The sequence below is a fragment of the Bufo gargarizans genome, chromosome 11 (genome assembly GCF_014858855.1).
Source record: "Bufo gargarizans isolate SCDJY-AF-19 chromosome 11, ASM1485885v1, whole genome shotgun sequence".
Taxonomy (NCBI): domain Eukaryota; kingdom Metazoa; phylum Chordata; class Amphibia; order Anura; family Bufonidae; genus Bufo; species Bufo gargarizans.
In genome coordinates, this window is record NC_058090.1 from 97,462,290 (window position 1) to 97,478,783 (window position 16,494).

Genomic DNA, 16,494 nt, shown 5'->3' on the forward strand with positions numbered 1-16,494 from the left:
TGCAATCTACCAGCGTGCGTGTTATAATCGGCGAGGCGCCGGCGTCCACCACCAATATCTATATGAGCCTTGAAATCTTCCCTCCAGACAAGATATGGAATGCTGGAGGGAGGAGGGAGGGGGCGATGTAAGTGGGGGAGGGCGATCATCTAAAAAAAAAAAAAAAATCCCAACATAAGTAAATGTAAAATTCCCAAATTCCTTTCCTCACATCAGCAGATCCTGGGCCGGCTCCCCCTCACCCCGCCGCCCTCTCTCTCTCTCATCCATCCTGCTAACTTTTTTTTTTTTACTTTACTTTTCTTTTGCTTTTTTTTTTTTTTGATGTGTGTTTTTCTGGTGCAGGGAGAGAAAGGAAAAATGTGCCAGAGACAGAGAGTTTAGGAAAGTATGTTCCCTTCCCTCCCCCCCCCTGCCAGTGGAATGGTTCATTCCCCTACTGGATCCATCCTCTCATTCCAAGACTTTTTTTTGTGTGTGTGCATGAGAGAAGAGAGAGGGAGAGAGGAGAAGAAGAGAGAAGTCAGGACTGGAGGTTTCTTCTGTGGAGGCAGATTTCACCGGTGTCCTCTCCGCTCGCAGATCAGCCCTTTGTCTGGGATATGTTTTCTTAGGAACTGCCAGGAGACGACGACTTGGATCGAGAATCCCTGCGAATAGTCCTTTAACTCCGGGAGACAAGGGAGAGAGCATGCTTTTTCTTTTCGTATGGATATTTACGCTGCCCAGCACACTTTGTCAAGGTAAGACCCCCTTTTTCTTTTCGTATGGATATCTACGCTGCCCAGCACACTTTGTCAAGGTAAGACCCCCTTTTTCTTTTCCCAGTGCCCCCCTCCCCCAAGTGCATCAATCCCGGGAGCACGCAGGGTTAAGCGCCAGTACTCCCATAGGGTAATTAGTAGATACCCCTAGAGTCTATAGAGTGAATAGTAGGTACCCCCTAAACTACTGCCAATCACCCTGGACTAAGAGGGTACTTAGCTGGTAGGTAGCTTAAGATGAACCTTCAGTTCCCCCATAGTCTAAGATATATGGAAGGTACCCTGAGACTCCACAGTGATTAGAAGATACCCCGATAATCCTCACACTGTGGGGGTACATTACAATTATTATAAGCTAGGGTAAAAGGTAGGTACCCTCATAGCTTAAGATGAGCATAGTCTGCAGTATACGGTAGATACCCCTAGAGATCAAGATGATTAGTAGATACCCCCTTAGTCCAAAATTATTAGTAGGAATGTCTTCGGACTGTGGGGGTACATGTCACTCATCATAAGCTAGGGTGAACGGTAGGTACCCTCATAGCAAAGCGCTAAGTACCTCCATCATCTATAAGTATATGGTAGATACCCCTAGAGACCAGGGTGATTAGTAGATACCCCTAGAGATCAAGATGATTAGTAGATACCCCCTTAGTCCAGAATTATTAGTAGGAATGTCCTCGGACTGTGGGGGTACATGTCACTCATCATAAGCTAGGGTGAACAGTAGGTACCCTCATAGCAAGCGCTAAGTACCTCCATCATCTATAAGTATATGGTAGATACCCCTAGAGACCAGGGTGATTAGTAGATACCCCTAGAGATCAAGATGATTAGTAGAGACCCCCTTAGTCCAGAATTATTAGTAGGAATGTCCTCGGACTGTGGGGGTACATGTCACTCATCCTAAGCTAGGGTGAACAGTAGTTACCCTCATAGCAAGCGCTAAGTACCTCCATCATCTATAAGTATATGGTAGATACCCCTGGAGACCAGGGTGATTAGTAGATAAACCTAGAGATCAAGATGATTAGTAGATACCCCCTTAGTCCAGAATTATTAGCAGGATAGTCCTCAGACAGTGAGGGTACATGTCACTCATCATAAGCTAGGGTGAACAGTAGGTACCCTCATAGCAAGCGTTAAGTACCTCCATCATCTATAAGTATATGGTAGATACCCCTGGAGACCAGGGTGATTAGTAGATACCCCCATAGTCAAAGCCAAATGTCAGTTACCCCCATATTCTAGAATGAACAGTAGGTATGTCCTCAATCTTATAGTGAATGGTAGGTGCCCTCATAGCTTAAGAGCCCCATAGTCTAAAGTGTATAGTAGGTGCAACTAGAGACCAGGGTGATCAGTAGAAACCTCCTAGCTAAATGCCAGGTACCCTCATAGTCCAGAATTGATAGTAGGTATGGCCTCCGCCTGCAGGGGGTCCATAAGATTCACCTTAAGCTAGGGTGAATGGTAGGTACTGTCATAGCTTAAAATGAGCAGTAAGTACCCCAATAGTCCAAGGAGAACATCAGTAGTCTACTATTCATTCTAGACTATGGGGGTTCCTGACACTTAGCTTAGACATTGAGGGTATGGACTAATCACTCTGGCCTCTACAGTAGGTATTCCTATAGTCTGCAGTAAGTGGCAGCCCCATAGTGAATGTGGGGTACCCCAATAGATCACTGCTGTCCCCCTAATTAGTATATATGGCAGGCATCCTATTAGTCAAAGGTTAATGCTATAGATGAAAGGGAATGCATGGCACCCCATTAGTCTGGTAGGTTCCTCTAGTGGTTTAGGGTGAATGGCACCCAACAGTGGGTGAATGGCACCCAGTGCAAAAAAGATGCAAACTGTGCAGACGCCGCTATATACTGTGTTCTCCGGGAGCGTAGCGCAGCCTTGAATGGAGGGATCCAGAGATTGTAGAAGAAACAGATGTGTCACTTGTTCCTTCTCTCGCCTCTGGCTTAATACTCGGGGAAGGGGGGGGCTGGTTTTCTCCTTGCAATGCTAGGCTGGCAACTTTACGCCGGTCCGGGGCTGATGCGAGCACATTTCTGCCTCTTGTGCTGGGGGCAGATGTTGATTTCATCCACAAACCGCAGACAAGGATGAGTTTGCCATGAGTCAGGGCTAGTGATTTAACCCTTCAGGCGAGGACGCTTGCTGATGTCATCACCATCCATGCATATGGAGGATGCTGCTGCAGAACCTCCATGGAGGCAGAGCTGTCAGTTCCACTTGTTGAATGAAGCTTGATGGAGGAGATTCCCAAGAGCTGGCGCGGCACCCATATGACTGAAGCCTCCCTCGAAGCTGTCCATCTTGCCTCTACTTGTAGAGCGTTGATGGACGGCTCTGCTTCCCAAGAGGCTCTGCAGTAGATGAAGGCTTTGTGTGCGGAGGGGGACTTGGATGGAATCCATTGTAACGTCAAGAAGAGTTGACTGCGTGCATTGTGGAGTTGAGCCCCCGGTTGCCGCAGCTCATTCATGCTCCGCGCGGAGCTGTTGCTTGTGTTTTCGGCATCTCATATTAACACCTCGTCTGCCGCACAGGGTCGCCTACCCTCCGTAAAGTCCCGGACAGCCCCTCGAGAGGTGTCCGAGATTTTCTTTGAAGCTTGTGGAGCTTATTGTAATCAACTTTAGGATTCATTATGGTTTTCCTATTTGTCTGTGATTTTGGGATAAGTTGTCCAGAAAAAAAAATAATAAATCAGGTTGGCCAACCCTGGAGAGGACACGAGTTCATGAAGTTCAACCTATGACTTTCATGATGTGTTGATCCAGAAGAAGTAAAAACCATATCACCCCCCCTCCTCCCCAAAGATTACATCCCTCACCATCTCACAGACAGTGAGTGATAGTAACGGGAAGAGGAGGGAACTGCTGAGAGAGTTTTCCTTCCTCAGTATGAAGGAAGTTTCCAAACTGGTACATGTCCACCCCCCTCCACCACCAGATGTGCCTCTTCTCCATGTCCTGTCCTCTAGTAGAAGGCCACATTGCTGGCTCCGGAAAAATGCAACTCCCACGTTATTCTCTGTCCACCCTCCAGCACAGCTGGCTGCTTCCTTAGCATTTTGCAACATCAGTGCTGAGCCGTCGCTTGTGCCATGGCGGGAGGCGGGGGAGGGGGAGCTGCCGAAGGGGAAAAACCCCCTCACTGTCCTGCTGCATTGTGTTGTGGGGGATAATCCTGTCCGTATAATCACGCTGCCTCTAGGCTTGAATGGAAGGCTTCTTTTTTTTACTGCTTGACCCAGGAGCTTACAGTCTGAAGACCAGTGACTATTGTACATGCAGGGCCTTTTCTTTTGGTTTGGCTTATCTCTGAGCTTGGGTGGACTGGACTGAAATTGAAACTTGGCACCGTTGGCATGTGTCCGTGGCCCACGTGGTTTAGTGGGGGTTGTCTCATGATTAATGTAAAAAATTAAAATCAGACATCATATACTGTCCTTTCTGCTGCAGCTCTCTCCCTATCACAGCTCGGAGGGGGGGGGGGGATCTTTCTGCTGCAGCTCTCTCCCTATCACAGCTCAGGGGATGTGTCCTTTCTGCTGCAGCTCTCTCCCTATCACAGCTCGGAGGGGGGGGGATCTTTCTGCTGCAGCTCTCTCCCTATCACAGCTCAGGGGATGTGTCCTTTCTGCTGCAGCTCTCTCCCTATCACAGCTCGGGGGGGGGGGGGGGTTCTTTCTGCTGCAGCTCTCTCCCTATCACAGCTCAGGGGATGTGTCCTTTCTGCTGCAGCTCTCTCCCTATCACAGCTCAGGGGATGTGTCCTTTCTGCTGCAGCTCTCTCCCTATCACAGCTCAGGGGATGTGTCCTTTCTACTGCAGCTCTCTCCCTATCACAACTCAGGAGATGTGTCCTTTCTGCTGCAGCTCTCTCCCTATCACAGCTCAGGGGATGTGTCCTTTCTACTGCAGCTCTCTCCCTATTACACCTCAGGGGATGTGTCCTTTCTGCTGCAGCTCTCTCCCTATCACAGCTAAAGTTCTGTGCCCTTTCTGCTGCAGCTTTCTCTCTATCACAGCTCAGGAGATGTGTCCTTTCTTCTGCAGCTCTTTCCCTATCACAGCTCAGGGGATGTGTCCTTTCTACTGCAGCTATCTCCCTATCACAGCTCAGGGGATGTGTCCTTTCTACTGCAGCTATCTCCCTATCACAGCTCAGGGTGTGTATCCTTTCTGCTGCAGCTCTCTCCCTATCACAGCTCAGGGGATGTATCCTTTCTGCTGCAGCTCTCTCCCTATCACAGCTCAGGAGATGTGTCCTTTCTGCTGCAGCTCTCTCCCTATCACAGCTCAGGGGGTGTGTCATTTCTACTGCAGCTCTCTCTCTATCACAGCTCAGGGGATGTGTCCTTTCTACTGCAGCTCTCTCCCTATCACAGCTCAGGGTGTGTATCCTTTCTGCTGCAGCTCTCTCCCTATCACAGCTCAGGGGATGTATCCTTTCTGCTGCAGCTCTCTCCCTATCACAGCTCAGGAGATGTGTCCTTTCTGCTGCAGCTCTCTCCCTATCACAGCTCAGGGTGTGTATCCTTTCTGCTGCAGCTCTCTCCCTATCACAGCTCAGGGGATGTGTCCTTTCTACTGCAGCTCTCTCCCTATCACAGCTCAGGGTGTGTATCCTTTCTGCTGCAGCTCTCTCCCTATCACAGCTCAGGGTGTGTATCCTTTCTACTGCAGCTCTCTCCCTATCACAGCTCAGGGGATGTGTCCTTTCTACTGCAGCTCTCTCCTTATCACAGCTAAAGTGCTGTGCCCTTTCTGCTGCAGCTCTCTCTCTATCACAGCTCAGGGGATGTGTCCTTTCTACTGCAGCTCTCTCCCTATCACAGCTCAGGGGATGTGCCCTTTCTTCTGCAGCTCTCTCCCTATCACAGCTCAGGGGATGTGTCCTTTCTACTGCAGCTCTCTCCCTATCACAACTCAGGGGATGTGTCCTTTCTACTGCAGCTGTCTCCCTATCACAGCTCAGGGGATGTGTCCTTTCTACTGCAGCTCTCTCCCTATCACAGCTCAGGGTGTGTATCCTTTCTGCTGCAGCTCTCTCCCTATCACAACTCAGGGTGTGTATCCTTTCTGCTGCAGCTCTCTCCCTATCACAGCTCAGGGTGTGTATCCTTTCTGCTGCAGCTCTCTCCCTATCACAGCTCAGGGGATGTGTCCTTTCTACTGCAGCTGTCTCCCTATCACAGCTCAGGGGATGTGTCCTTTCTACTGCAGCTCTCTCTCTATCACAGCTCAGGGTGTGTATCCTTTCTGCTGCAGCTCTCTCCCTATCACAGCTCAGGGGATGTGTCCTTTCTACTGCAGCTGTCTCTCCCTGTTAGAGATCAGGGGTTGTGTCCTTTCTGCTGCATCTCTCTCTCCCTGTAACTGTCATAGCTTCTAACAGTGGATACAGTCGAAGGATGGAACTGAGCATGTGTGACCACTTCAGCAAAGTGGGCAGAGAAATAAGAAAAAAAAATCAAGCAGCAGGTGGTGCTACACAGATGCAGCATTTTATTGAATAACTCGGTGGCCAAAGAAATTTTTTAATTACATGCAATAAGAGAAGTATTTGGATCCAGGTGCTGGTTTATAAAATGTAGAATATTTTTTGAGGGACAACCCCTTTAAGGCTACTTTCACACTCGCGTTTTTTGTGGATTTGTCATGGATCTGCAAAAACGCTTCCTTTACAATAATACAACCGCCTGCATCTGTTATGAACGGATCCGCTTGTATTATCTGTGACATAGCCAAGACGGATCCGTTGTGAACTCCATTGAAAGTCAGTGGGAGACGGATCCGTTTTCTATTGTGTCAGAGAAAACGGATCTGTCCCCATTGACTTACATTGTGTGCCAGGACGGATCCGTTTTCTATTGTGCCAGATTGTGTCAGAGAAAACGGTTTGGCTCAGTTTCGTCAGGCGGACAGCAAAACGCTGCAGGCGGCCTCCAGAGCGGAATGGAGACTGATCGGAGGCAAACTGATGCATTCTGAGCGGATCCTTCTCCATTCAGAATGTATTAGGGCAAAACTGATCCGTTTTGGAACCGCTTCTGAGAGCCCTGAATGGATCTCACAAACGGAAAGCCAAAACGCCAGTGTGAAAGTAGCCTAAGCTGGCATGGGCAACCACAGGTTGGTTATGTGGTGCACTCATAGTATACAAGGCTGGACTGGCAGCTTGGCATTGACATTTGATAGCAAAGCTCAATAGGGCACAGATGTGTAATAACCCATGGGCACAGCCAAAATCATCAGGGTGCCAGTAAGGGATGCCATATAGCACGGTTTTCATAGCTGCCGGCCATGGATGCCCACACTACAATACCAGGATTAAGCCTTCTTCTACACCTGGCAGGCTGCAGGGCTCAGGCTGGTACCGCTTATAAGTCGCTGTCTGATTCAGCCGCCAACACTACAGTGCCACATCTGGCCTGTTGTGCTGGGAGTTGCAGTTCTACAACCCCTGCATACCAATGCTTGGCATAGGTGGCACCTTCAGCTTTTTGCCATCAGAAAAAAAAACATTCCCTCAGCAGAAAGGCTGCGTCCACAGCTGCAATTATGTCTAATGAAATCCTTCCCTTGTGCCGGCGCCGGTGCAGGCTGTCCATGTGAGGAGCAGGAATCCGAGCGGCGGGGGCACAAACTCCTGATGGATCGCTATTGATTTTCTTCTGTTTTGCACAGAAAGTTGTTCTGTAATGTAGAGGCTCATCCAGGAGACAAGATGGGAGGGCGACTGTCACCAGCCCGGGGCACGATCCCAGGCCTACATCCATCTATCTATCTATCTATCTATCTATCTCATATCTATCTATCTCATATCTATCTCATGGCTATCTATCTATCTATCTCATATCGATCTATCTATCTATCTATCTATCTATCTCATATCTATCTATCTATCTCATATCTATCTATCTATCTCCTATCTATCTATCTATCATCATATCTATCTATCTATCTCATATCTATCTCAATATCTATCTATCTATCTATCTCATATCTACTATCTATCTATCTATCTATCTATCTATCTCCTATCTATCTATCTATCTCATATCTATCTATCTATCTATCTATCTATCTCATATCTATCTATCTATCTATCTATCTATCTCATATCTATCTATCTATCTATCTATCTATCTAGCTCATATCTATCTATCTATCTATCTATCTATCTATCTATCTCATATCTATCTATCTCATATCTATCTATCTCATATCTATCTATCTACTCATATCTATCTATCTATCTATCTCATATCTATCTATCTATCTATCTATCTATCTATCTATCTATCTATCTATCTATCTATCTATCTCATATCTATCTATCTCATATCTATCTATCTCCTATCTATCTATCTATCTATCTCATATCTATCTATCTATCTATCTATCTCTATCTATCTATCTATCTATCTATCTATCTATCACTCATATCTATCTATCTATCTATCTATCTATCTCATATCTATCTATCTATCTCATATCTATCTATCTATCTATCTATCTATCTCATATCTATCTATCTATCTATCTATCATCTCATATCTATCTATCTATCTATCTCATATCTATCTATCTATCATCTCATATCTATCTATCTATCTATCTATCTATCTCATATCTATCTATCTCTATCTATCTCATATCTATCTATCTCCTATCTATCTATCTATCTATCTATCTATCTATCTATCTATCTATCTATCTATCTCATACTATCTATCTATCTATCTATCCCATATCTATCTATCTCCTATCTATCTATCTATCTATCTATCTCATATCTATCTATCTATCTATCTCATATCTATCTATCTATCTATCTCCTATCTATCTATCTCATATCTATCTATCTATCTATCTATCTCCTATCTATCTATCTATCTATCTATCTATCTCCTATCTATCTATCTATCTCATATCTATCTATCTATCTATCTATCTATCTCCTATCTATCTATCTATCTATCTATCTCATATCTATCTATCTATCTATCTATCTATCTCATATCTATCTATCTCCTATCTATCTATCTATCTATCTATCTATCTATCTATCTATCTATCTATCTATCTCATATCTATCTATCTATCTCATATCTATCTATCTATCTCCTATCTATCTATCTATCTATCTATCTATCTCATATCTATCTATCTATCTCATATCTATCTATCTATCTATCTATCTCATATCTATCTATCTATCTATCTATCTCATATCTATCTATCTATCTATCTATCTATCTATCTCCTATCTATCTATCTATCTATCTACCATATCTCATATCTATCTATCTAATATCTAGTTATCTCTCCGTCTATTTATCTAAGATCTATGTGTCTGTCTACCTATTGTCTATGGTAAAAATGACAGAAAAAACCCTGTAAAACGCAGTGTGTGAATGGGCCTATGAGGAGAGCACACCGCTGGGAGTCATGCAGTTGGCAGCCATCACAATGGAAATGTTCCTATGTGATTATATTACTTCCTATGGAGAGTCTTGAGAAAAGAAAAACTGGCAATTAGACCAGAAGAAGTAACATCACATCCTGCTGTGTATCCGAGCTGTACAAAACGTAACACACCACTGTTACAGTGTATCTGGCGGGCAGTCATTTGTGATAATGCCTGCTAAGCTGTGTATCTAAGCCTGTCCTGTGTTATACTGCCTGCTGAGCTGTGTATCTAAGCCTGTCCTGTGTTATACTGCCTGCTGAGCTGTGTATCTAATCCTATCCTGTGTGATACTGTCTGCTGAGCCGTGTATCTAATCCTATCCTGTGTGATACTGTCTGCTGAGCTGTGTATCTAATCCTATCCTGTGTGATACTGTCTGCTGAGCTGTGTATCTAATCCTATCCTGTGTAATACTGTCTGCTGAGCTGTGTATCTAATCCTATCCTGTGTAATACTGTCTGCTGAGCTGTGTATCTAATCCTATCCTGTGTGATACTGTCTCCTGAGCTGTGTATCTAATCCTATCCTGTGTGATACTGTCTGCTGAGCTGTGTATCTAATCCTATCCTGTGTGATACTGACTGCTGAGCTGTGTATCTAATCCTATCCTGTGTGATACTGTCTGCTGAGCTGTGTATCTAATCCTATCCTGTGTGATACTGACTGCTGAGCTGTGTATCTAATCCTATCCTGTGTGGTACTGACTGCTGAGCTGTGTATCTAATCCTATCCTGTGTGATACTGTCTGCTGAGCTGTGTATCTAATCCTATCCTGTGTGATACTGTCTGCTGAGCCGAGTATCTAAGCTTATCATGCGTGATACTGTCCATTGATCTGAAGCCTATTTTTTTACACTGTTTGTTCACCGATGTATCTAAGCCCATCCTGTATGATACAGTCTGCAGCACTACGCTCCCCATCATTACTGAACACTGCCACTGTACTCTAATGGATGTGGCCCCGTCAGTGTCCTGGGCAGCCGTGAAGGCTGGGATACTGTAGGGGGTAACGGCGGGGGCGGTGGATTATTTCGGAGAATAATCTTCCCGTTGACTTTGCTGGTTCGGTCGTGTCCCTCGTGTGACATACTTTTAATCTTATACACCCAGCTATGGTGTTTGAGTCTAGGAAGGGTTAATCTGATGGGACAGGAGCCATTTCTGAACGGAGGGAGGAGGGAGCGCAGAGACGTAGATGTAATTGGAGAGTGAAGTGGGCAGGAAAAGCACTTTTTTTCCTTTTATTGAAAGCGGTATGACACTTCTGAAGCAGATCCTAGGAGGACTGAATTCCTCCGGGATGGGGGGTTGGAAATCCAGTCGCTGCAAATGCTCTGAACGTGCCGTGTCTTCTTATTACTTCTACTGATAACTTTCCTCAAAGTCACACAAAACTTTTCTCAACCTGCCTCTCCGTGGAAAGCAGGCCTTGCCAGCAAGAAAGATACAGAGGGAGCTGTCAATCACTGGTTCGGACCGCCCACTGGACTCCTAAAATGAAATAAATAAAAAACATGTTCCACTGAATCTTCTCGTATAAACCTACAGATCAGTCTGCTCAGCTCCTCCTGCTCTGTAACGTGCTGCCCACAGTTCAATACGTCACGGCTGATGAGGGGCAATCACCCCGAAACAGCTGTCTGCAGATGAGATGCTGGCTTATTTAATATCCAAGTCATGTCTCAAGGCTTATTTTAAGAGCTGAACATTGACTTGTAGGATAGCTGCCTTACATCTGGTGGCATTAGAGGCAGAGCTTGTTAAGAGCTCATTCGCATCCCTTTCCCTCCCGGGTTCCCTTTAAGAACACCCAAGTGTGGTCACATGACACACTTGGAAATCGGGGGCTTACTTCGCACTCTCTGGTGGGCCATTTACTGGATGCTGTTGTGTCCTCTGGTTCAGTTTTGATAGGCTATAGTCTAGATTGTTTAATTTAAAGAAAGCCTCTCCTGGTGGAGATCCCCTTTAAGATTATAATTGTGTAGAGTGTATATTTTATTTTTGTACAGATTTTTTGTTTTCTCAGCTTCCACCTAACATGCGCTGTAACATACACACACACTCCGCAGTGACGCGTTCCCCGTCCGCTTCTCCTGAGCTGCTTTTAATCCCAGACGAGAAGCTCTTAGTTCCACCGGGAATCTCAGTGGAACTAAGAGTTTCTCCGAATGAATTAAATTACTCAGCGAGTGAAATTTGGTAGATTTGTAGTTTTGTGCCAAACGACCGCTTAAAGGTTTTCTGCCAAGAAATGATTTGTGAAGTATTTGAGAACCCTTCTCCTAAAACTGTACCCGACTCCTCCTGCTTTTAGGTGGTTGCGCCCATTATATTAGAAAAGTTCTAGGGCAACCAAGTGTGCATGTGTTCTCGAAAGGAAGCCACTCCACACACCCCTGGATTATCTCCCTTGTAAATAATGATTGGGCATGGTGAAATCCTGCAATCCCATCCTATTTTCCAACATTTGTGACCATAGTGTCTTGACACCCTGACATACGTGAGATGGTTGATGGTGTTGGCCAATGCTTGCAAATGGGTATGGCGATTAGGATGGTGTTCACACCATGATCCTTGGTGATCCTACTCTGGTTGAAGAGTATCCAGTCATTGGTCACCTTGGTGATGGTGCTCTTGAGACACTACGGTATGGTGCCCATTCCTTGGTGAGCCATTACGATAGTGTTCACATCGTGACCCTTGGTGATCCTGTGTCCAGTCCATGACGATCCTTTAGAAAAATATGTAGCTCTTCATGCCACTATTGGAATTTTTCTACTGCTAGCAGACTTAGTGGGCTAGCATCACATTCTTGGTGGCCCGATTGTATGGTGCTACATCTAGTAACCTTATAGTGTCTTCTGTTTATTACTCAATGGGTAGAGTCAATTTCTTGGAAAATGTGTGGTGATATCATTTAGGAACTTTTACTCTTTGTGACCCTGTGAAATAGTATTTACTTGTTGGGGATGGTAAACACTCCTTAGTGACTCTTCTGGATATTGCCCGCTACTCTTGTGTGACCCTGAGAGAGAAGGTCTACTCCCCGGTGGCAGTCATCAATCAAGGCTGAAGTGTTCATCAATGGACTACATTGATGATTGTCTCGATGGACGGTACAGTTGGAGTCTGTGTAATATAGCCACCCACTGGAGTAGGACAGTTAAACAGTAACCTGAAGAATGGTCAATCACGATTAAGCCATTTGTCACCCATGATATGCAATACAAAAGGTTGGTCAATACCAAGAACAGCCAAATCTTTCTCTTTCTTCTGTATAGCTCCATCATAGCTTGTGTACTTTGTGGTAGATCTACCTTGACCATGAAGTCAAAGAAGACCTATTACTTAGGGCTGAGGAAATAAGAAGACAGGAAAATTTTAATTTTAAGAGGAGCATTTATTAAGACCGGCGTATTAGAGGCCAATCTTAACAAAGGCCCATAGCAGGTGGTGGTTCCGCCAAAGTTATGAAGAAGCGCCAGACTCTCCATAACTTCAGACGGATACACCGCCAGTTCTAAATGTAAGACAGCTTCCTTGCGTAGAAAATGTTTAATAGCCCGTCCCCTTCCCCAATCTTGCCACGCCCTATGTTTTAAGACCTGAATTGAGCGGGAAAAAGTTGCAGATCGCGGTGCAACTGACCATTGCGTCGCAATTTGCGCCAGAAATACGCCTTTAATAGAGGTTTTGGGCGGTGGAGCAAGAATCTTATGGGTTTAATCAAATGTGGAACCACATAACCTCAGGCTCTTGGATGACATTGAAAAGATGAACAAATAGGCACCTGCAAAGCAAGTTTTTGATAGAAGAAGGTGTTTGGTGTTGCGTTGGGAAGCAATAGTCTTATGGGTCCCATCAATGGTGGCATGACAGATCTCCAGGCGCTTGGATGGGCTTCAAATGGTGAACCAATGGGCACTTGGCAAGCACTTCAACAAAAATATAATTCCAAGTCTTTCATAAAAAGGGGGCATAGGGTGGTGGAACAGTAGTCTTATGGGTCCAACCAATAATGGAATTACAGATCTCCAGATCTTTAAATGAGGTCCAGAAGGTGAACTAAATTCACACCTTAATTTACACCTCATAATTTTAGGGTATCAACAGCTGTATACAAGAAGGGCTACAGGTGGTAGCAGGATCTTCTCCGTAATGTGCCCTCTCTTGTCTTTCAGATCAGCGGGTCTTGGCGCAGTTTGTCTCTCTCCATTTTAATCCAGTTTTCTTGTGTCGAGTGCCACTGTGTAGGAAAGCACCTGCATAAACAACCTTATTTCCTCCTGGTTCCCAGCAGCAAACACAAAGTCTTATCTTTTCTTTATTATTTTTGTATTTATTTTGCTCCATCTCGCTCCCCTCCGTGTGACCAAGCTGCAGAATATTGAAATGTTTATCCTGGAGGTCTGATACGATAGAAGGGAGGCTGAGGATAATAGAGGAGGTAATCACAGGAGGAGAGCATGGAATAATAAGTGAGTAACCCCATCCATGCTTCACTGAGCCGCAGAGAGAGAGGGACGTGAGGTTCTGCTACTGAAATATCCCAGTTCTATCAGAGCGAGGCAAACAAAGGAAAGCAGATTTACAGGCAAGGAGAACCGACAATAGAGGGACCTTCATTATAAAATAATTGTTTGCTCCCAGATTGAGACTAGTGATGCCACTATATAGGTGACATCATCCAAAAAAAATCTGCTTAGCTAATTAATGTTGGGGGGATGAGGTATGAGGAGATCCTTAAGAAACTCCAAGGTGATGGATTACAAGGTCTACCCTAGCCAAAAGTTCTCACTTTTCTATTAAATGAAGAAGTTGACGTTTAGCAGTATAACTCCACGCAAGAGGCCAATTCAAATGGAGAATGGGGACCATCAATAACAAATCTACATCTTCTTCATACTAATCATAGACATTTTTTAAAATACTTCTCGACTGTTGTCAAATCATTTCCTAGTGTTTTTATGATGTGTCCTACAGAGTATAAGACAAGAAATATGCATACAAGAAGTCATGTGTCCTATTGAGTAGCTGTGTCCACTGGCATTTCAGGACATCCGCTATCTTTGAAATGGGGACGATCTGGCTCGTATTCCTTATACATAGGAGTAGTATTATAGTAGTTATATTCTTATACATAGGAGCAGTATTATAGTAGTTATATTCTTGTATCTAGGAGCAGTATTATAGTAGTTATATTCTTGTACATAGGAGCAGTATTATAGTAGTTATATTCTTGTATCTAGGAGCAGTATTATAGTAGTTATATTCTTGTACATAGGAGAAGTATTATAGTAGTTATATTCTTGTATCTAGGAGCAGTATTATAGTAGTTATATTCTTGTACATAGGAGCAGTATTATAGTAGTTATATTCTTGTACATAGGAGCAGTATTATAGTAGTTATATTCTTGTACATAGGAGGCAGTATTATAGTAGTTATATTCTTGTACATAGGAGCAGTATTATAGTAGTTATATTCTTGTACATAGGAGCAGTATTATAGTAGTTATATTCTTGTACATAGGAGCAGTATTATATAGTTATATTCTTGTACAAGGAGCAGTATTATAGTAGTTATATTCTTGTACATAGGAGGCAGTATTATAGTAGTTATATTCTTGTACATAGGAGGCAGTATTATAGTAGTTATATTCTTGCATAGGAGCAGTATTATAGTAGTTATATTCTTGTACATAGGAGCAGTATTATAGTAGTTATATTCTTGTACATAGGAGCAGTATTATAGTAGTTATATTCTTGTACATAGGAGCAGTATTATAGTAGTTATATTCTTGTACATAGGAGGCAGTATTATAGTAGTTATATTCTTGTACATAGGAGCAGTATTATAGTAGTTATATTCTGTACATAGGCAGTATTATAGTAGTTATATTCTTGTACATAGGAGCAGTATTATAGTAGTTATATTCTTGTACATAGGAGCAGTATTATAGTAGTTATATTCTTGTACATAGGAGCAGTATTATAGTAGTTTATTCTTGTACATAGGAGCAGTATTATGTATTTATCTTGTACATAGGAGCAGTATTATAGTAGTTATATTCTTGTACATAGGAGCAGTATTATAGTAGTTATATTCTTGTACATAGGAGCAGTATTATAGTAGTATATTCTGTACATAGGAGCAGTATTATAGTTATATTCTTGTACATAGGAGGCAGTATTATAGTAGTTATATTCTTGTACATAGGAGCAGTATTATAGTAGTTATATTCTTGCATAGGAGCAGTATTATAGTAGTTATATTCTGTACATAGGAGCAGTATTATAGTAGTTATATTCTTGTACATAGGAGCAGTATTATAGTAGTTATATTCTTGTACATAGGAGCAGTATTATAGTAGTTATATTCTTGTACATAGGAGCAGTATATAGTAGTTATATTCTTGTACATAGGAGCAGTATTTAGTAGTTATATTCTTGTACATAGGAGCAGTATTATAGTAGTTATATTCTTGTACATAGGAGCAGTATTATAGTAGTTATATTCTTGTACATAGGAGGCAGTATTATAGTAGTATATTCTTGTACATGGAGCAGTATTATAGTAGTTATATTCTTGTACATAGGAGCAGTATTATAGTAGTTATATTCTTGTACATAGGAGGCAGTATTATAGTAGTTATATTCTTGTACATAGGAGCAGTATTATAGTAGTTATATTCTTGTACATAGGAGCAGTATTATAGTAGTTATATTCTTGTACATAGGAGCAGTATTATAGTAGTTATATTCTTGTACATAGGAGGCAGTATTATAGTAGTTATATTCTTGTACATAGGAGCAGTATTATAGTAGTTATATTCTTGTACATAGGAGCAGTATTATAGTAGTTATATTCTTGTACATAGGGAGCAGTATTTATAGTAGTTATATTCTTGTACATAGGAGGCAGTATTATAGTAGTTATATTCTTGTACATAGGAGGCAGTATTATAGTAGTTATATTCTTGTACATAGGAGGCAGTATTATAGTAGTTATATTCTTGTACATAGGAGGCAGTATTATAGTAGTTATATTCTTGTACATAGGAGCAGTATTATAGTAGGTATATTCTTGTACATAGAGGCATTATTATAGTAGTTATATTCTTGTACATAGGAGCAGTATTATAGTAGTTTATTCTTGTACATAGGAGGCAGTATTATAGTAGTTATATTCTTGTACATAGGAGGCAGTATTATAGTAGTTATT

The 16,494-nt window shown here is 42.8% G+C and overlaps 1 protein-coding gene across 2 annotated transcripts in view; it reads left to right on the top strand.

Annotated features, from left to right (window-relative positions):
• The first annotated feature begins 467 nt into the window (after positions 1-467).
• The window catches only part of KIRREL1 (kirre like nephrin family adhesion molecule 1), a 1,083,006-nt gene continuing 1,066,979 nt past the window's right edge, over positions 468-16,494 (top strand). The window contains exon 1 of one of the 2 annotated variants that reach the window (XM_044272305.1): positions 468-743. In XM_044272305.1, the coding sequence (XP_044128240.1) occupies positions 692-743 (52 nt within the window). In that variant the 5' untranslated portion in view covers positions 468-691. The remainder of the gene's footprint in view (positions 744-16,494) is intronic. The other variant, XM_044272304.1, reaches the window with a different exon arrangement.